This window comes from Rhinolophus sinicus, chromosome 1 (assembly GCF_057876585.1).
Source record: "Rhinolophus sinicus isolate RSI-liver-muscle chromosome 1, RSI-T2T, whole genome shotgun sequence".
Lineage (NCBI taxonomy): Eukaryota > Metazoa > Chordata > Mammalia > Chiroptera > Rhinolophidae > Rhinolophus > Rhinolophus sinicus.
The window spans coordinates 172,013,296-172,037,974 of NC_142501.1; the positions used below are offsets into that span (position 1 = coordinate 172,013,296).

Genomic DNA, 24,679 nt, shown 5'->3' on the forward strand with positions numbered 1-24,679 from the left:
CCATAAGAAATAGACCTTGTCTGTCTAGGCCCAGCACATAGAATAGGACTTGGTGCACACAAAGTCATATTTGTTAAATGAATGAATAAGCCAGAAAACCAAAGTGAGGGGTGGGTGGGTTGGTTGAATGACTATCAGCACCAGAATAGCATATGCTAATGCAGACATTCCCTGATGGCAGGCAGGGTGGGTAGGAAGGGAGTCCCTAGGGAATTTCAAAGTTTCTCACAGCTTTGTGTGTATGCCCCTGGTTAGAAAAGATACAATGTGGTTTGAAGTCCTTAAGACTAAAATATACCCTTTCTAAACAGTTTTCTGCCACACAAATAACCCTAGACCTTCAAGCTGTGGTTAGATTACTTTTTCATGAGGAACAGTGCCTAATGTTTCCATGACTACACTTTCAAACTGAATAAATCAGGGAATAATATCATTAGAGTTAACACACAGTATTTAATTTCAAAATATATCTTCCCAACTGGTACATCCTGGTTAACCTTTGCCAAATGTAGCCATAGAATTTATTTAATTTGCTCCTTCTTACTCTATCAAATCACTGGGCTAGTTTGAATGAGAATCTGCATAGCCTGACTTTTGAAAGATATTATTATCAGATTGGGAGGATAAAAATACACCCAAAGTAGTTGTAACATTCTCTTCTTAATGTTCATAAATTTCCAAGAGAGATCTAATTTCCAGAAATTCATGGTGCAGATGCAGTTAAATTAGAGTAGATACTAAGGGGAAATGGAAATTGTAATTTTATTCTCAGGTAGGTCTTTGAGTTTGAGAGGACATTCAATTGCATTATGGAACATTGATCTATCAGATGAAAATTTAAGCTATGGTGTATTTTCTAAGTTGTTGTCTGAGACTACACATTTATGTTTCTGGTGTGTTTTTCTCTTCCTAGAAATTAATAATAACAGAAATAAACACATTTAATAAAGTAAGATCTCCAACAGATGATTTTGACATAATCTGATTTATTTGTTTAATATCGAGCCTTCAATAAAGTTGCTCAGATAATATAGAGTTGTACATTATAAATACTATACTTAAAAATGGAAACTTTAAATGGATATGCTGAAAGCTATGCCAATTTACAAGGTAATAATTATTAAAAATATAAAATATCTACAGCAAAGTTTAAATAATGATCTTATATTGTCACTAGTGACTTGTTTAATATTTTGGAAAGCTCTTAAAATAGGTGAGGGACATTTTTAAAGAAAAGCACCAAGATACTAATTTAACATAGGTAAAGGTCACTGTTATTACTCCAGTTTTGAGTTGAAACTGATTAGATAACAAAGCTCAAATATTAAAATTGAGAGGTGTGAAAATTAATTTTCTCAAAGCAAATAAAGTATCAGTATTTTAGAGCTAAAAGAGATAGTTAATAATATCTAGTGCAATTTTCTAATTTTCCTGAAAAAGAATTTGTCTAAGGTAAGTGAGCAAAAAGAACCAATGAATTAATTTTTCTTCTGAATGATTTTGAATTGCAGATATTAGAGTTTTTATGTTAAAACCATGTTTATAAAATCTAGCAAATAAATGCCTATTTTATAAGAATTGTAGAGACTTCTTCATTCTGTTCTTTCAACAAATACCAGGGGGGCCAAAAATATGTGTACAAGTGGACACTTTGGTCAACATTGCTCAAGCAGTAGTTTTACATAATCAGAAGTGTCTGGATACTGATGGTAACAACTTTGAGCACCTCTTGTAATTGTAGAAGTCAAATGTGACTTGTATTCATCTTTTGTTATTGATATATGTTGAGTATTACATTTTTAATACAATTTTCCTTTCTTAAAATGTGTATACAATTTTTTGGCACCCTCTGTATTTGGAACCTACTAAGTGCCAGATCCTGTTCTAAGTACTGTGGATGTAAAGTTTTACAAGACAGAGATGTCATTTGCTGCCATGGACTGTACATTCTAGTAAGAAGAAATAGCCAGTACATAAAATGATGAATGAATGAATGAATGAATGAATGAATGAATGAATAAATGAATGGGTAAATAAATAAATAAATAAATAAGAAAAATATGTTTTAGTGGTGCATCTCAAGCAGAAAATTAAAATTGGGTGACATGACAGCAACTTGATACCTATTTTAGGTTCAGTGTTCAGGAATGCCTCTGACATAATACATTTCAACTCAGATTTGAAAGGCAAGGAGATAATTCTATAACCCTATGGAAACTGTGGGGGATATCATTATAAGAAGGGAACAGCTGGTATGAAATCTCTAAATTAGGAAGGATTCAGATTCTCAGGACATGATGAGAACAAATTTCAAATTTGTGATCATAAATTTAAACACAACTCTCTGTTTTTCTCCAGCAACACATTGTTGGTTACTAGGTGCAGTTATACCTTATGTAGATGATATCCAGAGTCTACGCTTTGCTAAGAAAGTACACCAGAGGAAGGGAGGATCCAGAAAGTTGAAAGGTTTTGTAATCATTCTGATGATTATCCTGGGCTCTGGATACTAAGCTGAAGTAGAAGGAAATTAGAGGAAAACTGAATGAGATAGTGGTCGCCTCAAGTGATTAACGATCTCCATGAGTCTGAATAATTTGTGGATAAAAACTTTAGATTAATAGTGAGAAGATCCCAAAAGCATTTGAGCATTTTTGTTAGCTGTTATAAATAGCAACTCCAAGTGTCAGCTGCAAGGTATTATTAGCAATATAGATTCAAAAAAAATGCTTTGGGAAAGATAAGCTTTCTTAGAAAACGTTTTCAGTTTTGTGCTTTAGGCACTTCTTGTGGAAAGATGGCACTTAAATGGGAAAACCTTTATTTGAAGTATTTAAATGTGTATCTTTGGGCAGTTTCTTTTAACTATATAAACTAATGGTACTCATTATAAGAATGATGGTCCTTTCAATCTTTCAAATCCAGTGTATTTAAGAGGCCCTTAAACTTCATTAGCTAAAACACAGTAAGTTACTCAAATCTCTTTGTATACAAGCATGTGTGAACAAATATATTAGTACCAGATTTGGGAGAGGGGAGATGTGCTAGCTGTTTTAGAAGTTTCCGTCTTAAAAGAAATTACATACCTACAGAGAGTGTAATGTAGAGAAGAATGAGGAAAAAAAAAAAATCTGTTAAAGAGGTGGCAACTTCCCAATATAGATCATATAGACATCATTCTACTTGAAATCTCAAGCTCTCCTGAAAGACTGAGTTAGAGAAAGCTGCTTTTTATGACTTACATCAATGGTCAAGAAATAGCCTTTACATGACTACTGGAGAATAAAAGAATAACAGATTATTTGGTTTGAAATTGTTTTATTAGCTAAAATAATTATTTTCCCCTACAAATAAAACAGGCACAAATATACCCCTGTACCTATAAACCTCCAGAATTAGGAATCTTAGGATGTGCCTCCCATAACATTTGCTTGCTTAGCTAAGTGAAACAAGTAAATAGTAATGGACACAACTTATTTCACTTAAAATGTATGTGAGCCACAGTACTCAAATTAGTATAAAGATTTGAAAGGCAAGTAATTAACAAAATAATACTCCGCACATTTTGTTGTTTTATAAGCCAAATAAAAAAATGCACGTGGTTATCCTATTACTAATTAACTCCTAATTATTCTCTTGACCTTTCTTTTTTCTTTTTTTTTTATTAAGTGCCTAAGTATGTGCCCATATAAAAATTTGGGTAATTCAAAGATCAAACAAAGTAGTTAAAAATGTCTCCCCACACAAATATGGCTCTAGTAGAAATCAGTGGAGTGCTGTCATTGCTCTCTGCATTCAAAGTCTGATATTGGAGGAAAAAATTATTTAAATACATTATTTTATCAAATAAATGGAAGCAAGAACCTAATGCACTATTTTTAGTGAAATAAGAAAGTGATATTATATACAGTAGTCTACCGTTATTGCCAGTTTAGTTTTCCATGATTTTAGTTACCTGTGGTCAACTGTAGTCCGAAAATACTAAATGGAAAATTCCAGAAGTAAATAATTTATACGTTTTAAATTGCATGCCATCCTGTGTAGCATGATGGAATCCTCAGTCATCTGAGGGGCATGAATCCTCTCTTTTTCCAGCTTCGCCATACTATACACAATCCTTGCCTGTTAGTCTTGTGGTAGTCATCTTGGCTACCTCATCTACAGTCACGGTAACCAAGCGCTTGGGTTCAAGTGACCCTCATTTTACCTGATAATGCTACATCAACATAACTCTTATCACAGTATATTGTTATAATTGTTCTATTTTGTTATTAGTTATTGTTTTTAATCTCCTACTATGCCTACTTTATAAATTAAACTTTATAATAGTTACATATCTATAGGAAAAAAGAGTCTATACTGGCATACCTCATGTGGTTGCACTTCACTTAATTGTGCTTCGAAGATACTGCATTTTCATCAACAGCAAGGCAAGACCCTCCACCATCAAAAAGACTGTAACTCTCTAAAAGCTCAGGTTAGCATTTTTTAGCAATAAAGTATGTTTTAAGTAAGGTATGCACATTATTTATTTAGCCATACCACTATTGCACATTTAATAGACTACAGTGTAGTGTAAATATAACTTTTATATGTACTGGGAAAACCAAAACACTGTGTGACTTGCTTTGTTGCAATATCTGCTTTAATGTGGTGCTCTGGAACTGAACCTGCGATATCTCTGAGGCATGCCTGTACAGGGTTAGGTACTACTTGCAGTTTCAGGCATCTAATGGGGGTCTTGGAGCATATTCCCCACAGATAAGGGGAGACTACTATATATGGGTGCACACTCACATATTAACCCAAAATAATATAACCATCATTACTAGATTATAAACTCCATAAGGATAAGAACCACTGTCTATTTTTATTCGTGCCTATTTCCCCAGAGTCTAGAAGAGAGTGTGGCACAGGGTTGATGCTCATACACAAGTAACACACATAGTCGTTATGAAATGCACAAATGGTTAAAGCCCTTAAGCTGTAACAACCCTCAGTGCTGTTTAATTGTGGTAAACATGGATATAATAGAATCTGTGTTCTTGTACCATGGTAGTTTCTTTATCACTTTAAAGAGTAAACTTCTTTTTCCAAAAAACAAGAAGCACATAAACTCCTCCTATTACTTCAGTGAAGCAGAGAACACAGAAGTAGTTTACAAAGACTGTTGACCAGAGAACCTGCAGACACAGCAAAAAGATGGCAACATTGAGAAGTGCACCTAACAAGTAGAGTGAGACACCCATTCTTGGGTAATAAGTAAGCAGTAAGCATTTTGCAAAGCCCCTTTAGCAGTGTAATTCATAAAGAGTCACTAAAGGGAACTTTGACGAAATGAGATGTTGAGATGTCTACGAATAATAGCAAAACTGATAAATGAAAGCACATCTTAATACAGATGACCATGAATGCAGAAGTGTTTGCGAAACAAGCAAGAGAATGAACAATATGTGGACCAGACAAGCAGGAAGAAAAAGTTAAACAGAAGCATTGTGTAGCTTCTCTTGGATTTTCATCAAGAGATTCTACTTAAAAAGAAGGAATTGACAGTGTCAGTGACAGTATCAGAAACCCATTGAATATCACTTAGAATCAGATATATTCATATTCATGTGTCACTTTACCATTTTTTAACTTGGTGCTATTCTCATTTCATAGATTCCTGTAATTCATTTTATTTTAATCAAATTTAATTTATATTTCTAAACTTGTATATGTCACTTTACTTTTCATGCTGAAATAATCTTTGTCATCTTGGTAGAAAGGTGACACTGTCCAGTTGAGAACTTTGTTCTAAGGGATAGTCTGAAATCAACATTTGTTTATTTATTTATTTATGTATTTATGTATTTATTTATTTATTTATTTATTTTTATAAAGTCTCTGTCACTGATGATTGCTTAGGCATTTAATAGAAAAACACAATGACACATATTCTTTAGTGTTGTCAAAAGTTACACTGTGGTAAAATGCTGAAACTCTTAAAATTATAAATGAAATTTTAGATTTTTGTTTATTTAACTTTAATAGGAATAAATGAATTTATTTTATCTGATAGATCACTGAAGCCAGTACCTCTTATACAATTTACAAATATAAATTAATATAGCGCAGATTGTATAGAACTCTGTAGATATGTGGATTAAAAGAAAAGTAAATTTCCCATACATTCAATGAACATTTAACTACTGATTTAGCATTGATGCTCCAAGGGCTATTTGGGCAATTGGGGTAATTTAGAAAACATAACAAAGATAGATCCCTGTCTGTGACACTTAAATACTAATGTGGAAAGATAGATAATACATAATAATAATAAATTTATTCATTAAGTTAAAAGATTTTAAGTGTCCCTAGACGTAAAGCAGAGAGTAGATTTTAGTATTAAGTAGGATGATAAAAGCAGGCCTCCCTGAGAAGGTAAGACATAAGCAAAGAGCTGAGAAGCTATGGGAGTTGGTCAAGCAGATGTTTAGGTGAAGAGAGTTTCAGCTGGGGTGAGCACCTAGTGGAAAAGTCTTTGGAAGAAGAATGCCTGACATATCCATGGACTATCAAAAAAGCCAAATTCTGTAATGGAGCGATGGGGATGGGATTTATAGAAAGACACAGGGTCAGAATTTGTTGACAGGCAGATACTAGACTGATGATACATAACCATATGCTGGCTGTTAATCCTCTCTTTTGAACTACTCTAATGCATGCTCTTTTTTTTTTTTTTTTCATGGTAGGAATATAAAAGACAGCTTACTAGAAAGATTAATGATTTAACTAGCTTAGTATAACTAAGGAATACTTTTTCAAATATTTTACAATGCCACAATACACACATTAGGTACTAAGCCTGTTCATATCCATTTAAATTCACACTTGTGCTGATGTTTACTGCCTATAAATGAACTCTAAAATAATACAACTTTTACTAAATATATATATATATATATATATATATATATATATATATATATATATATTATGTTTCTATAATTTCTATAAATTTATATTATATATATAATTTTTTTACTGGGTAGCACTGTGTTTTTTCCAGGACCCATCAGCTCCAAGTCAAGTCATTGTCCTTCGATCTAGTTGTGAAGGGTGCAGCTCATTGGCCCATGTGGGAATCAAACCAGCAACCTTGTTGTTAAGAGCTTGTGCTCTAACCAATGGAGCCATCTGGCTGCCCCCTTTATTGACAATATTTAGGGTTACTTGTTTTCTGAAACTAGGTTGTTAACTTCCTTTTTAAGAATTACATTAACAAACAGAGGTTGTCAGAAACAATACTGCATAAAATCTTAGTAGAAGTTCTATGTTGTTGATTAGTCTTATATCTGAGATGGTAAGACACCATCATCACAAATGCCCTCCCAGTTATGAATATCAGAAACACTGGAAAAACTCCAGTTTCAGGGCAAACTTCATTGTATCTAAGCTCATAACATATAAGGACCTAAGTCCCTGGAGCAGAAGGAATTTAACTTATGCAGTATACCAAGATGAGAACGGCTAGAAAACTGGAGACATGGAAGTGCAACACTTGTTTAATATTTCTGTTAGCCTAGAACAACGATAATCACAGACAAGCTCTATGAAATGTTATTAGTGCCCACATACTCACATTAATTTTATTTTAATCTTTGTATGCCCCAAGAAATATTTCAATCGAATTTTACATATTTCACCCCCCACCCCCAGAAATCAGGAACTCTGAAATCAAATCTCATTACTTTAACTTTATTTTCACTCTTATTTCCAAATTGTAAATGATTTAAAAACCAAGAATTTATCTTGCATTTATTTCTTAAATATGTAAAAATGGCATGGTTTAGGTGAACTTTAATGTAATTCGCGAATTAGGCTTACTCATATAATGTGTTAACCATTTATTAAACACATATTTATCTAATCATATTAGAAATTCATCTCAATATACATAAAACATAAAGTAATAGCTACTTTTGGAGGTAGGTCATGTAGTGGTTGCAAAAGAAACTCTGTAATCATCTATTCTGGGTTTAATGGTCAACTCTGCTTCCTTGTAGCTGTGTTTCCGTAGGCAAGTTAATTAACGTCTCTTTGCCTCAATTACCCTATATCAAAATGGAATTAATAATGATGTCTTCAACATGTGTAACTGTAAGGATTAAAAATTAAGTCATGTAAAGTACTTAGCATGGTGCCTGTCATCTATGATTTGGCAGGATGATTTCCCATTTTTAAAACACAAGAACTTCAGCAACGAAGAATGGTGAAATCCCTCAAAATTACATATCTTGGTTTTTGAAAAGGGAGGTAAAGAACATTTCAAAACTCCGAGTTTTCATGGTATAGCATCTCAAAGATGATTAGAATGACTAACTTCAAAAAGAAAATAAAGTTTGACACATTTTGACACGTGGCTTTTTTTGTGTTTGTGTAGATTTTATCCCAAATCTTCAAGAGCTCTAAAATCTTCAAACAGGTGCAATAAAATCTCTGTAACATAATTTCAACATAGTATAAGAAAAAAAAAAATGTTTTCCAATATAATGACTAAAAGATAAAGGAATCACAAAAATATTTAAACTGTGTTTAGTAACTTTAAAGGAAAACTGGAAATTATTATGTAAGAGTGAATTTTTACAGTTTTTAAGTGGGTTTAGCAGCCTTGGGATTTTCTGAATTTCTAAATCTAGCCTATAAATCTATGACTAGTCATATATCTCATGCTAACTTACAAAATGAATCCTAAATAGGGCTGAGGGTAGAAACCCATATATACAATTAAATATATTTTTTTATCATCAATGTAATTGAAACTTGACACTGAATTTAAAGTCTGCAGTAAACTGATAGATGAAAAAGTAGATATCGAAGTTAAGAAAACCAGAATTTAAGAACCTCATAAGGTTGACAACAGGTATATCAAATGCTGTTCAAACTCATTGGAATGTCTTAACTTCTTGAGTAGTTTCATCAGTCTCACTGAGAAGCTGTACAAGATAGAAAAATACATAGCAAGAACCTGTAAGAGAACCAATCTGCCTGTCTTAAAATTACAACATCATAGCACAGATATTAGATTTCAAAGCTCTACAGAGATTATCCAGTATAACCCTCTCTATCCTTCCATCATTTACCCTCCCACCCCTCATCATTTTCTTGGTAAGTAAACCAAAACTCAGAGTTGAACATTGTCCTCATCCTTTCATAGTGTGTTTTTTTCTCCAAAACAATATCCTTGTCTTGGACGAAGAAATGTAGTGGTAAGAAGCAGGGAGGCCAGAAGTGTTTTATAATCTTGTTATTCTTTTGGGCCACATACCAGAGCTGCAAAATGAAACATAACAATAGCAAGAACTAAGGTGACATCTCTTATTTTGCTTAAAGAAAGGAGGGTAACTGGGGTCAACTATATGGTGAGAGAAGGAGAACTGACTCTGGGTGGTGAACACACAATGTGATATATAGATGATGTATTACAGAATTGTACACCTGAAACCTATGTGACTTTACTAACCATTGTCACCCCAATAAACTTTAATTTTAAAAAAAATGAAAAAGAAAAGAAATGAGTTGAAAAACAGGTAGAGCAAAATAATAAAAAGACAATTTTCATTTCAGCTCAATGTGGAAAAAACTATTTGGTTTTAGTCTGTGATGAGACTATTGTAAGAATGGAGTTAATCCAGGTAAAACACTTGGATGAGTGCTTGACACAGAGAGAACAGCCCCTATCCCCCCAAAAAAAAATCTAGTTATTTTTAGAACTGTTGTAATAATTATTCTTTCCCTTGTATATATTAAAAAGAGTAGCAACATCTTAAGCTACTAATAAAGATCAGTGCATATTGGGGTTAACTATGGATGAGGCACTGAGCTGTGCTTTATGTAGATTCATTTATTCCTACGGATTGTCTCAGTTATATGAATACAGCAGAGGAACCAGGGACATAAAATGGTTAATGTATGTTCCAAAAGTTATACAGCTTTTAAGACAATGATTTATAATAGAACTACTAATATAATTTGGAGAAAGAAAGATAGTCTTGGCTGCTGGACCCACTGACTAGAGTTCGAGCTCTGACTCTGCCACCTTTATTAAGTTAACTTTCCTGTTGCAGGTTCCCTCATCTGTCAGAGGAAGAGGTTGAACTACAACTTACTTAAAGTTCCTTCTAGTTCTTTCTTGTGCTTCCATAACTGAGGCTAAATGTAAAAAGTCACAGTTATTTGAGGACTTTTAAAAATGAATTTTAGTTTTATCCATTTAAATCGTAACTACTTTCTACAGTTAATAAAAATGATCACAATGAAATCTTCACAGTGCTGGAAATGAAATGTCTATTCCATCTAATCACTCTATAGTTTTCCATAGCAGAGAAGGACATCAAGTAAATCTAAGAGTATCAGATACTATACTTCTGACTTTTTGTTTACAAGGAAGCAGGGGGAATCTTTATGGCATGATAGTAATTTGGAAAGAGATTATAATCATTATAAAGGAGATCTCCCCACTATGTGTACTTTAAACAGAAATGATCTCATACCCTAACATAGTTACTAGAGGTGTTCACAGAGATGCCTGAATGCTGTATGGAAAAAGTATTACAGTAGGAAATCTGTTTTTGTTTTTTGTATTTTGTTTTTCAGTTAATAGCTTTTCCCCCTAATGCCTTACTAAACTATCTTAATTTAACACACTGCAGACATTTTGCTTTAGGCTATTTTTTTCTACCTACAATTTATAGCATTTTGGTTTAGTCTCATGTGCTTAGTTTCAATCAACACAAACAGCTTTATGCTCTCTACTGAGAAAATATGTTTATTGAGAAAAATACATTTTCCCCAACAATATTCCCAGAGTATCTTTAAATATGATTTCCTTAAGACATGCTGAATAAATATTATACTGTAGTGTTTAAGAATAATGAAGTAGGTTTTCATCAGTTAAATTTTTGTAAATCTTATATTAATTTTAACAGTCAACCAGTATACATACATATTCATATACACTTAAGTAATTTTACTGTTCTCATCTAGTTCAGGTCTTTCTGAGAGTCAGATGGTCTCAGTGAATAGAATTAAAACAATCATTTCCTTCTGAATTATTTCAATACATGTTTTAGTGGATATTACACAAAGCATAAAATGCCAAGTTTTGTTTTTTGTTTTTTGTTTTCATTTAAAAACATGAAGATCGTGAGATATATATGTAGTGACCACCAAGAAGGGATTGGGTTTCCTTGAGATTTTTTTTTTTTTTTTAATATTCCTGTCTTAATTATTATAGCTTGGTTAACTGGGGTGATATTATGGTCTAATATTTCAAAGCAAATTAACAAAAATCAAGATTACTATAGTTCTCCTAGTAGAAACTGTAAGTCACAATTTGTACTTCCCTTAACAGCTTTCCCCACTCAAGCCACCTTACCTTCTAACTTGAAGGCTTAATGTTACTCTAGTATTCAGACTAATTTTCTGTCATCAGTTAGGGCTTCACATCTCCCAGGACATGCCTCAATAATTCTTATTATAGCCAGGATATAATAGGTGAACCTCTTTATACTCTAGATCATTTGACTTCTCCTTTGAGACACATTCTTGCCTGAGGCCCTGTAAGCATATGGAGAATCCTTTTAGATCATTATTTTTTTTTCACAAATGGCTCCCAAATTTGTCACCATCAGACTTTCTGACTTCAACCTCAAGATTGGTCTTTCAATAATTCAGTGCCCAAATTATGGCCAAACTTTTTTACATAGTTTATACAACATATCATATCATCCCTGGCCAGTTGACCCTCCAGCCCCTGTTCCAGGTATGCTTTTTCCCAAAGTCCTGACACCCAGCTCTTCTTGATCACTGTTGCCTTGAAGAAGCATCATGACTCATGCATGAGTTCCATGCTATGATATATTTGTGTTGAGATATAGAGATAGACATAGAGATAGAGACAGATAGATCAAGAGAAGAAAAATAAGATAATTACTATTTTGGGATCTACTGTGCCTGGCCTTTTGCTAAGGGCTATACACATATTATTTAACCTTTATAGCAACCACATACAATAACGACTATATTTTTTTCAAGTACAAATGATAAGGTTGAGAAATATTATGCAATATGTTAGAGAGCACACAGAAGAAGGTGACAAACCAGAGCTTTAAACCCACATCAGTCTGAATTCAAAAGCACATAATTGTATTGTTTCCCATATCTTAAAAGTTATGGGCATGAATGCCACTATAGAATTTACTTTTAGCCTACACTGCCATTTTTAAGAAATGCTCTAATATTTTGTTTTGTTTTGTTTTGTTTTAATGCATAATTTAAGTTCTTCAAAATGCATTCTGTAAATGTAGATACTTTTTTACACTCAGAAGTCAGGCTACCATTTATTCATACAAGAATAACTGGATTGCCAGGTATATTCTAAAGCCTTTTCTACAGTGACTAGAGTAATAGTTTATTTTTTAAATATAATGACCTTACTTAATATTTTTGTTCATGTGCTTTCATCTAAACAATTCAAGAAATGAATTTTATATGTGAAGAGATAAAATTTTTAAAAACCTCTTGAAAAGATTGAAACATGAATGCTGTCAGTAAATGTAAAAATGTTATGAAATAAATTATTTTCTTTGTAAGTATGAATACATAAGTTATTGCATTCTAAATATGGTGTTTAACACAGCAACACAAACAGTAATAATCTTTTCTTAAACTCTAAAATATAAAGCTAGAAATATAATGATTAAGTCAAGCATATCTTTCTTAAGGTCAGTTTTCTTACTAGATACAGAGGGTGTCAAAAATGTATACACATTTTAAGAAAATAAAACTGTATTAAAATTGTAATATTCAATATATACCGATAACAAAAGATGAATACAAGTCACGTTTGACTTCTGCAATTACAGGAGGTGCTCAAAGTGGTTACCATCAGGGTCCACACACACTTCTGATTATGGCGAACTATTGCTTGAGCAATGTTGACCGACGTGTCCAGTTGTATACATTTTTTTGGCACCCCCGGTATATTAATGATAATGCAGAATATATAGTTAAGGTTATGTGCTATTGCGATTTTCATCAGAAATAGAGAAATACTTTGACTTAAGTCGAAATTTTTAATGATAATGTGAAAATTGTTAAATTTGTGTTTTTTAAAGCTCTGCCAAATAACAGAGAAGCATATAAAAATTATAATAAAGATAAATCTCAATATTTCTTTGTATTATTTCCAATTTTCTCCTGATAACATTTCTGAACAAAAAAAAAAACAAAAAAAAAAAAAAAGGAAGAAGGAGAAAATGCAAAGTAGATATACACTAAATTACTAAATTATGGGACTATGAAAGTAGTCATTTATGTCTATCTTTGGTATTTTAAAATATTACCCCCAATTTCCAAAAAAGTTCTATCAAACTAAGCATTTGCTTAAAGAACAAGCCTAGACTCCCTGCCTTGAAAGACTTCACAATTCATCAGTCTTATTTGCCTACCACTCGTTTTTGCCCACGTCACAATACATGCCAACTAAACCACTCATCTTTCCTAGACCTCTTAGAGCAATGCTTCTCAAACTTTAACTTACATGTGAATTACCTGGAAGTTTTGCTAAATCCTATATTCTTGCTCATCAGATCTTGGGTGGAGTCTGAGATTCTGCATTTCTAATGAGTTTCCAGGTGACCAAATGCTGCTAATCCAGGAACCATGCTTTGAATAGTCAGGGTTTTAGAGTACTGCATGCTGCTCTCCTCCTGCATTCCCTCCTCAGCCTCTAAGACTGTTAAGACGCCATCCTCCTCTGTGGCCTTCTGTGTATGTGCCCATTCGCAAGATGAATGAGCCTCTCTCATTTTGTCATCAGAGAAAATTCCGTATACCTGACATCATTCTGCTGAAGTCTTACCTTCACTTGTGTATGTAGTCAATGATCTAAACTTTGAGAGAACTATTTAGTATTTATTTTGGTATCTCCACTCTCTAGCATGGTGTCTGGTACATAATAAGTGTACAATAAATACGTATCATTAAATAATTAAAGGAAGTGATTTAGAGAGGGAAGGAAAGAGAATAGAAGGCAAAGAAAAAAACAAGTGAAGGAACGGGGAAAAGGAAGAAATAGGTAGCGCGAGATCACATTTTACTACAATTTTCATTCAGCCCTTCAATATACTAAGCTTCTACATTAGGGAAAATAACAGGAATTGAAGCTTTCATTGCATTTCGGGGGGGGGAGGGGATTTTCCATTATTTTGCGTTCTAGATAGCAATATTTCTCGGAAAGAGAGAGAGAGAGAAATAGACAGATGGACTCTTTCTTGTGCCACAAGCACGTTCTACAATAGGCCTGCTAAGAAAAAGATGAATTCTTCTTCCATTTTAATTAAGCATAGTGTTTACTAGGAACTTAAAGTGAATCCCCCCCCCCCCTTTAGTGTAGAAAGCAGTTATAATAACAGAAAAGGGAGAATGTCTTTGTCAGGAGATAATATCCAGAAGGTTTCCTAGATGAGCACCAGTGCTGCAAAGGATGCTGCTGCTTTTATCTATCTTCCTTATGTTTGAGCCCTGAAATGTGCCAAGTGCAGTGCAGTACAGTAAGAACTTACCTCATCCTATACGTACTACTTCGATTATAAACAGCAGCTTTTAGATCGCGGTTTCATGAAGGGACAAGCAATCGTTGCTAAAACAAATGCTTTACTTTGTACTTTTACTTACAGTCTTAACGATTTAGTAAGAAATGCATTAACACCAACTTTAAAGACATACTCAGATGTAGATATTGGCATACATGTGAAATATTCATCTATATTTGAATCTTCTTCGTTAAATCAATTCTTTTATTTCAAAAGTTTTATCCTAGTGTGATATATTAGTTAACTTATTTACCAACAAGAATACAATTTGTTTTATTTTATGTTTCTTTCAGGGATTGAACCTGAGAAGGCTAGAGGCAGTACAAGGAGGGAGAGAGGTAAGAAAATCTAAGGGAGAGGGCTGGGAAGGAAGAGAAAACGGTAAGTGTTGTAGTGACATGGTTGGTGATAGTGACGCGATGATGATGATGATGATGATGGTGATGATGATGACGATGATGATGATTATAATGGTGATATGTTGAGAGGAATTCTGTATACATATACTCCATTCACTCTGGAGAACGTGAATTTTACACCTGTTTATGTAAATGTGTTACTTGTGCTTGTTCCTCTGAAACTGAAGAAAACACTGTTTCTCTGGTTAGGCAGGCTGTTTTGTTAAAATGGATTTTTAAAACAGCAAGACCCTCTGGACAGAACAGAGAAGCCTTTTGAAGAAAACATTAAATGCAATGTTTTAAATAGTTTACTGAGAAATTAGCAAAATTCTAACAATGGGAACATTTTATGACACCTAGGATCCTTCACTCTCCTAGCCAAGGCTATTGGTAAATGCTACTAAGCCGATATGCATTATTAGTGCGCAATTGCTCTGGTAAGACTCATGGTTTTAAAACGTTCTTTAATTAGTGTCTGTCTCAGATACTTTATAAAGAAGGGAAGCTTTTAATAGTATCAAACATAATATCATATTGAATACATAATGTGTATTATTATTTTCTAATTCTAATGTGCAGGCTTACCACGATTAAAATTATTTTCATGCTAAATGTATACATGCTGTACTTTACTCTGTGGTTTAGGTTGCTGGCAGTCGGGGGATGGTAGAATATTGAATTCAGTATATCGATGTTATTGCCCAAAAGGTAATTTTATTTTTTGGTGATATTTACATAACAATTTTTTGGGGGTAAAAATGTGAAGATATTTTGTCTTGTAAAATGAGAAAATAAATCTTACCCTGTCCACATCTGTGGCTTCTCTTTCGATAAGAACAGTTTTCTTTGGTATTAAGTATGTGGTGTGTTCCTCTTCTCTCCTTATTGGTATAATTACCAGTTGTGTGTTTTTTAGTATTTGGCATTTTAATTCCTAATAAAGTTGTCACTTAGGGCCTCTTCCCGTTTATTTGCTATTTTCCATCCACATGAATTTGTTCCTTTTGAGGGGCACATGATAGTTGGCTCACATTGGCAGAAGAGCTAAAGAAGATAAATCTTTAGATACTTTTCATGTTGTAGGATAGTGAAGTAAGAAGGACATGGTCATCAGTACAGGCAGAATGGTGGGGGCAGGGGGGGGGGGCATACTGTGTAAGGAAGACCTCAGAGCCATTTACGGTTTTGTAAGGCTAACTACTTTGCTCAGACTTGACCAAAATGGATCTATTTAAATAGAACTTACCTCATCACCTTCTAAGTGAAAGTTCACAGTCAAGCGATACTGCTACAGTTTATCACTGCAGATTCAGTGCCTTTCAGGATATACAGCGTGGAGTTGCCCTACTTCTCACTGCTATATCCTAGTTCAATAGCAGCTATAAGTTCAAAGAAGGAAAATTTAAATCCATATACCCATGTAATGGCATTGCTAAATAATACGATAGCAGTATTCTTCATTTGTTTGATTGAGATTTTGCAGTTTTTCATATTGTTTTTAAAAGCCTAATTACTGTGGTTTTTTTTAATTGAAAAGAGTTGCTCTTAAATTTTATTGCTTATTTATTTCATTTCCTCTGATTTTATTTTTATTTTAAATGTATTTAAAGCTTATAGTTATGAAACGTGTAGATAATGTGCTTCAAATTTTTTAAAAATGTGTTTTTTCCTTGAAACTATTTTGTGGTTTGTGTGAAGATCAGTAATTTAATGACCTACAATTTATTATATGCATCTGCCCTGAATGGACAACCTTGATTTAGGCCTTCTCTCTGTGGTTGGTGGAAGGTAAGTTCTTCAAATGAATGATAGCCCAGTTATGTCTTCTACACTTGACACCCCTAACCCTGGAATAAAAAGTAAGTGTCAATTATCAAAATTCAAAACAGCTGCTTCACTTCTGTGGACAACACACGGTTATTTGAATATATTTTGATTAAACCTAATGTTCACCTTAGTTTTTCTCATGATTTTAAAGCCTAATATATTCTATGGTAAGAGTCTTTCAGGAAATATCAGACAATTAGGTGAAATAAGTTGTAAAAACTGTCCTGTAAAGTCTCAGTGGTATGTGATCTGCAAACAAATAACACAGTTGCTTTCGAGATGTGACATGGAGCTTTCTGATTCCTATTTACTGTGTTTTATTACATGTGTGCATTATACATATGTGTAATATATACCTCTGGTTATATTAAATTGAAATGTGTGAATTTGGAAAACTCTTACTCAAAACATTCTCTTAGAATTTCTTATCCTAATGCTATTGTGATTGATGGTAGTTTAATGACAATGATTACCTCCTGAGATGAATTAATTTGTCTTAGTTCAAATGACAGATATTTCCAATAGGTGTTGATGAATATAATGCTAATGGCCTATTGCCAAATATTTATAAGAAGGTTCAGGCAGTGTCATTTAAAATGTTCTATTTACTTATTTGAGATAATGACAACAGTTAGCATACAACATATGCATAGAAAATTGAAGCAGGCCATAATAATGCTATTTAGTTAGATATTAATTACTATTAAAAAAAACTATTTGCTAGAGAGTAAAGCTAGATTTGAACACTGCATACTGTATAAAAATAACACTTGAGAAAAAGTGATTGAAATCTAAGTGAATTTTGCGAAAGAAATAGAGATGGATACAGTCTAAATTGCTTGTATTATTATAAAATATTTGAAAATAGATATAAATTGTATTTTAACAAGTTATATCAGTATTTTTACATATTTATACATGCATACCATGTATAAATTGAGTTACCATGTATAAATTGAGGTGGTTGATCATAATAGCTAATAACAAGTTTATTTTAAAAAGAGGGATTAGTGGAGTGCTGTACAAATGTGACTAACTAATATTTCTTTCTGGTTATAAACTTCCTGCCTCTTGTGAAATCTATGAGATCTTGTAAGTCATAGAGAAACCTCAGTGAAAACTCATTGATATGACACATAGAGAAATTATTATATTTTTTTCTCAAGGAATTTATATTCTTCCATATACTGTGTTTATAGTTAAATGTGACTAAAACCAAGTTATTATCAGTTTTCTTAAAAGACTATATACTTTTGTTATTTTAAATAGTATTGTACTTTTCAAAGTACAGCTTTGTTAACTTAATAGTTAAAGATTTATCTGTGTGGGCATGTATATTTGTGTGTGTATGTATGTATGTGGGTGTGCATGTGTGTACACACCAATTTTGAATGGCATATTGTCTCTACTTCCACCCGACCTTAAATATACACAACCATCCATATTCTGGATATCTTATATCACATGATATGTGACTTTATATCATGAGTCAAGATAACTAATTATTATGGTTGGATATCTAAATCAGGGTTAAACATTTAATTTCAGAAATTGTACTACTAAATGTGGTAAGCTAATGTGAGACAAAATGGTTCATGGGATTTATGGATTATGGCTGTGTTGTTGGAAATTACATAGATTCCAGAACCATGAAGGCAATAGAAATGTAGTGCAAGTGTGTAATGATCAAGAATTACTTTTCTATAATTGTGAACCTTAGATCTCCCAAAGTGATGAACAAAATAAGCAGAGATCATGTCGCCTTTCTTCACCTGGAATTCTGAAGAAGACATGATTAATATTGATACACTTGAATATTTTAAATAAGTTGCTTTGCACTCCTATGAAACAGATTATAAATATGCTTCCTAAACATCTGAAAGAAAATTAGTACTTTAATTTTTAGAAGCATTCCTCAGAAATATGACCAAAAACATTGTAAACATATTTATCCCTTTACTAGAAAAATTCCCTGTGGTGGTCTAGAAATTTTCAGTTGATTATATTTAGTCATGTCAATGATATTAAAAAAAAACAAAAAAAAACCTCACTTTTACTTGGGGGATTGCAAGTGCAAACACATTCTAATAGAAACATAGTTAAGAAAAAGCGGGCATTCTTTTCAAATGATTAAAATAGCTGATTTGTGAATGTGTCATTCTCAAGAAAATCACGAGAATGTCTTGCAACCTATCTGTTCTGTAGTTCAGCTTGCTTCATTAACTTTCTCTATTAGACTACAGTATTTCCAATCCTCTATTTTCTTTGCCAAAAACAATAAATAGGAAAGCATAGATGATATGAACTTCTAATACTTAAAGAAATACAATTAATCAGAAACATTTGCAAAAGGTAGATTGGATATCAAATGTTTAGTTCAATGCTATTTTCCATCTGTGCTTTATATTTCAATGCATTAATCATTTACAATAATAATTCAAGATTTTCTGTTTATGTAAAATATGACTTGAGCATATAATATTCCTAAATAAATTATTTTGTTTTGATAAATAGTGGATTTTGTGCCTTTGCTAACATAGTTGAAGAGACTTTCCATTGTTTATCCCTTGACAGTTTATTTCTACTTTTGAGTTGAAAGTTTATTTTTAAATTTGATTTCAAGAAGGGAGAAAATACAAAGAATGAGATCAGTTATATTTCATATTTCAAATGTCTACCTAGAATAGTAGTAGTACAAGCATATTTCAAGTGGAACAAAATAAAAATTGCCATTGATTGATCTTTCCTTTTTTTAACTTAATTAGAATTATTAAGCATATTTTTTTTAGGTCTAGGTTATTGCTTAAGTTAACTATTACTTCTCCCATGTCCCACAGACCACTGGAGAAGATTTTTTTTAAAGGGATGAAAGAAGAAAAATATGTGAGTTCTAAGAATATAACTAAAATTGAACAAAGTGTATTGTTCTTCAAAATAGGAGTTAGCAAAAAGTGTTGAGGTACCATTGTTTTCTGAAATCTAATGTTTTATATAATTTTGAAATTATAGGTGATAACTAAACATCTTTAAAGTTTTGTGAATCACATATAAAATCCTCATCAAGAAACAGATAATGATTATCAGATATCTTTAATAATTTTTCTGTAAAACTTTCATTTTTATGTTTTCTTTATTGTTTGATATTCAGAATAGACTGAAAACTTCTACTTTTGTTCATATTTAGCCATCTCATTGTGATTGCTGTAAAGTTTCATAGAATAAGAGATTCCTTATATCCCCAGTGATGACACAGTTATTTTGGGAAATACATGCGTATATAGATTAATATATTCTTTAAGATTCTTCTTATAACTAGAATTACTCAATGGTTCAATGCCTATAATTTTCCATTAAGACGTATCTGATTTACAATTTGATTTTAAGATCAAGAGATCTTTTAAGGACTCAGTAAACAAACTCCTTATTTTTTCCCCTTCTTGGGATTGACAGGCAATAAAGGAAGTGAAAGATTGTTGTGCTTATAAGTCAGAATTTAATTAAAATAATTATGCTTTATAAGACCACAGTAATTATTCTTGTTTCAAAATTTGAGAGGATAAAATGAGTTAATATATGTAAAGCTCTTTGAACAGTGCCTGCCACATAGGAAGAACCCAATAAATGGTCACAATTACTATTATTGTGTTTTATATCATCTGCTCTTCCCTTCATCTTTTCTTCTGTCAGAGACAGTTTGAGTGTCATGTTGTTGGGAGACTTTACTGTCTACACAGACAAGCCTACATCATGGGAATGGATGCTATCCAAGGCCTAGCCTTACTCTTCAAAGATTATACATTACAAATAGGTTTTGGGATGACAGATTCCAAATAGGACACCAAAATCTATTTGGAATCCATCATTTAATCTCAAAAATCCTTAATTCCATATTTCATATTTCAGATGAAGGAAAATATATTTACCTGTTCTACTTATAGCGTTGTTTATAGACAGCAGTGTCTAAGGCCTATATGTTTGGTAAGCTATTTTTCACTTCCTCCGTATTGTCTGGGTGATCTTCAAATTAGATTTTGAAGATGTCTTCTATGTTTTTAGACCATTGGCATTCCAAGTGACTATCCAAAAGAAACCTGTTGATGAAGCAAAACTAAGCTTATTAGAGCTGCTTCAGTAAGAAAGAGCACATTCTTAGTAGTATCACAAATTAGGGGGGAAATCCAAAAGAAGTGTACACCATTTAATTTTCTTTTTCTCTTTATTTTGGAAATGTTTGACTGATTGTGTAGATTAGATATTTCTAGAGTATGTACAGAGTGACAGAATGATATTTCCCAAGGGAAGTAGGAAAAAGAGGAAAGAAGTGAGAGGGAGCCAGCTTTAGACATACATGAAATCATCACTGTGGAAGGATGAAAGAAGCATCACATATAGGAAATCCATTTCACACATATACACACACATAAATTAAGAGCCACACTAAAGAATATTTATAACAGATTTAAACAATAATTTTAACCCCAGTGAATTCCATTAAGCAACAATCATTTTTATGACAAAGTTCTCCAAAATGGACTCTGCAATTTCAAATTGCACTGGCTGGAACTATGTTAGTTAAAGACATAGATAGACACATGAGTTAAAATGTAAGGTAAGATGGAATTGGACCTCGAGGGTCAAATAGGTTGAGAAGACAACATGAAAATTTTATTTGGGTGACCTCCTGTTTTAAGAACGTGGCCTAAGATCAGGTGTGGGGCTTGACAAATCTTTTAACTCCAAGCAGAATGAAACTAAGTGGAACAAACAAAAACAAGATTGAGAAAAGTCCTTATAAGGATTTGAAAGATTACTTCCAGTAAAGTTTGTCTAAAGGAAATCAGTCTGAATAAAACTTTGAATTCATGAGTGCTGGGAGTTAGACCTCCTCTTATTGACTGACAGTGCAGTCATGAAAGCAGACCAACAGTAGCTTTGCAGCTACTAGTCCCCCATGACTACCCGCAATGATGGTCTCAGCTATCTACTCTGCAGTTGGATACATCATTTCTAATTAGAGACTGCGGTATAACTTCCCCTAGCTATTCTGCATGGTCTATCAAATAAATATACTTCAGCACCAAAAACTAGGGTTGGAAAAAGGGTATTTTTTCTTTCTCTTTTCTCTCCCTGTCTCTCTCTTCTTTTATGATATTCAAATGATAAAAGCATCATTTAACTCCACTTTGTAGTTTACACTGGTACTGTGGTAGAAGATTCCCATGATCTGGCTGTTCTCCTAAGACAGTTGTGGTTAGGAAGAAATGCTGTTAGTGACTCTTCTGGAATGAATATTGGGCCACCATTTTCACCCTGTTTTGTTATTTTTTAATCAATAGGGGTTGACTTAAGAAAATACCATAATTTTTCTGAAACAACCAGTTGTGCAATTTTTCTCTTTATTGAGGCTCAGTTTCAGCAGGTTTGGTTTCTTCTGAGGCTTCTCTCGGAGGTATATCACCACCATCTTCTGTGTCCTCACCTGGTCTCTCCTTTTAATTAGCTCCTGATTATCATTGTAAAGTTAATTTCTCAATTGTCCCTCTCCTCTAAAACGATCACATCTGTAATGGGATGGAGGGAGGTGGTCTTGTCTTTCACTGATTAAAAATAACATACTATAAAGGGAGATAAATGTTGGCAATATAGTAAATTAAAACGTTCTCTATGCAGATTACTGATTGGATGTATATCTGATCCATTGTATTTCTTAAAACAAGTTATCGCTGATACATGAATCCTGAACATTAGCTTGACCTTTATTTTTCTTTTGTACACTAAAGGGAAGGGAATCAGACAATATTCTGCATAGGAAAATTCACAACATAATTGCTTCTCCATTTCTGCATGGCATCAGGGGTAGACAATCATAAACAGGACCTAGAGGAATATACTCTAAAACAACTGCTAGAAAATATAAAGTTTATTTGAATTTGTATTATTGTTTGTAAGTACTCAAATATGTTGACTCAAAATGAGTAAATTAATGATATTGAGCAATTTTAACTCATTCATTTACTTATAACTGATGCCATTGTCAAACCAAATCATGAGTGTTATTATGTAAAAATGAATTGAAATATTGATTACTTGCTATTCTAGAGGTCTGGAATTTTAGAAATTAAACACATTTGTTGAAACACATGGAATCAATTTTAACATTCTGTGCATACTGTAAAAAAATTGTTTTTTTTAATCAAAAATGGAAAAACGATCCATTGTCTCTTTCTTGCTTCCAGTTGTAGCCTATCAAAGATGTTATTGCTTTCTCTTCTAACAGGTTCCATTTCATAATGTGTTAGTTCTAGTTTACTTTCTGGAAGTAAAGGTCACAAAGAATATTGAGAATAAGTAGTACCTAGTACAGAAAAATGTCAGTGCACACAGGTCAAAACATTGGGGAAAGCAAATGATCTTCCAATTTTCCATTGAAAAATATATTGCTAATCTTATTGGATGACTTTTGATGGAATAAAAGAGACACTAGCCATATTGAAAATAGTTCAAGAGTTGGTAGCAAGAAAATGAATGTGAAAAGCATATTTAAGAACCTGGCAAGTGAAAGGGATTTGAAAGAACAATGAGGTGCTGCCTGGAGAACATAGTAACTTCAGTATTAATTTCTTGAGAACGGAGTAATTCATTGATTCTTTTGTGTAGAACTCAGACAAGTTGAGGTCAAAGAAAACTGCAAATGATTTAGGTGTTAATGGAGCCAGTGGCTTCAATAGGATCATAAAATAAGTTGTAAGAATTTTAAATATGTTTTACAGACAAAGACATCTGTGGCATAAAAATTCATTAAATATTTCCTAAACGAGAAATGACTACATAATAGGAGGCAATGTAGGATAGTAAGCTTTTTAGATAGCGTGTATTTTGGAGCTTTTAACACCAGTTCTGCTCTTTGCTCAGCAACGGGATGTTGAACACATTGCATAACACATCTGTGCCTCAGTTTCTTCACATTAAAATCAAAATCTGTAGTTGTACCTTACTTATAAGATGGTTATGAATAGAGAAAATAAGACTGCATAAGACAAATAATGACCTCAATGCCTAGTGCTAACAAAAATACCCAATATGGATGTTTTAAATACTTTTATTGGTTATTACTGTTCCTGTTACCTTGAATTACTAAAAGATGGTAGACATACTAATCTCTGAGTGTAAATCCACTTACACAACAACACATCTCAGATGGATTGCTGCCTGTTATCTTACTTGATACATAGCTACATTACTATGTTTATCATATTATACTGTGACTCTTCGTTTGTTTCTTCACCAGTCTGTCGCGTAGATTGAGTTCCTAGAGGACAGGGTCTTCTTCAGTGGGCATCCATAAAACCTTCCATAGTTCTGATATATGTAGTGAGCACACCCTATAAATGTTATTTGAGTTGAATTTTGTTCCTTTTTAGGATCAGGACAAGTTGGGTTTAGAACATCTGTTCTAGTTTTTTTCTACATAGATCATTTATTCATTCCTTTTGTCTTTCATGCATTTGATTAATATATTTTGGTTTCATTAATAATTAAATATTAAAGTTAGTAAGCGTATTTAATTTTCTTCCAATTGTAACTTACTTAAAGAGGTAGATGCTGATAAAGGTTGATCAAAATTTTGGTGAATTTGAAGTATAAAAAATTTGAAATAATGAGAAATATAGTTTGTAAGGTCTTAATTGTGGGAAAATTTTTAATTTTTTTTTTTTTTTTTTTTTTTTTTTTTAATTTGCCAGGTTTCATACTTTGAAAGCTGGTGATCCAAGTGAATTTTAAAGTTTGCTTATGCTCTTGCACAGTGGGATC

The 24,679-nt window shown here is 32.7% G+C and overlaps 1 protein-coding gene across 3 annotated transcripts in view; it reads left to right on the forward strand.

Annotated features, from left to right (window-relative positions):
• CCSER1 (coiled-coil serine rich protein 1) overlaps positions 1-24,679 on the forward strand; it is a 1,120,696-nt gene that overhangs the window by 743,053 nt on the left and 352,964 nt on the right. For all 3 annotated transcript variants that reach the window (XM_074323491.2, XM_074323500.2, XM_074323495.2), the window contains exon 10: positions 14,933-14,977. In XM_074323491.2, coding sequence (XP_074179592.2) covers positions 14,933-14,977 — 45 coding nt within the window. The remainder of the gene's footprint in view (positions 1-14,932; positions 14,978-24,679) is intronic.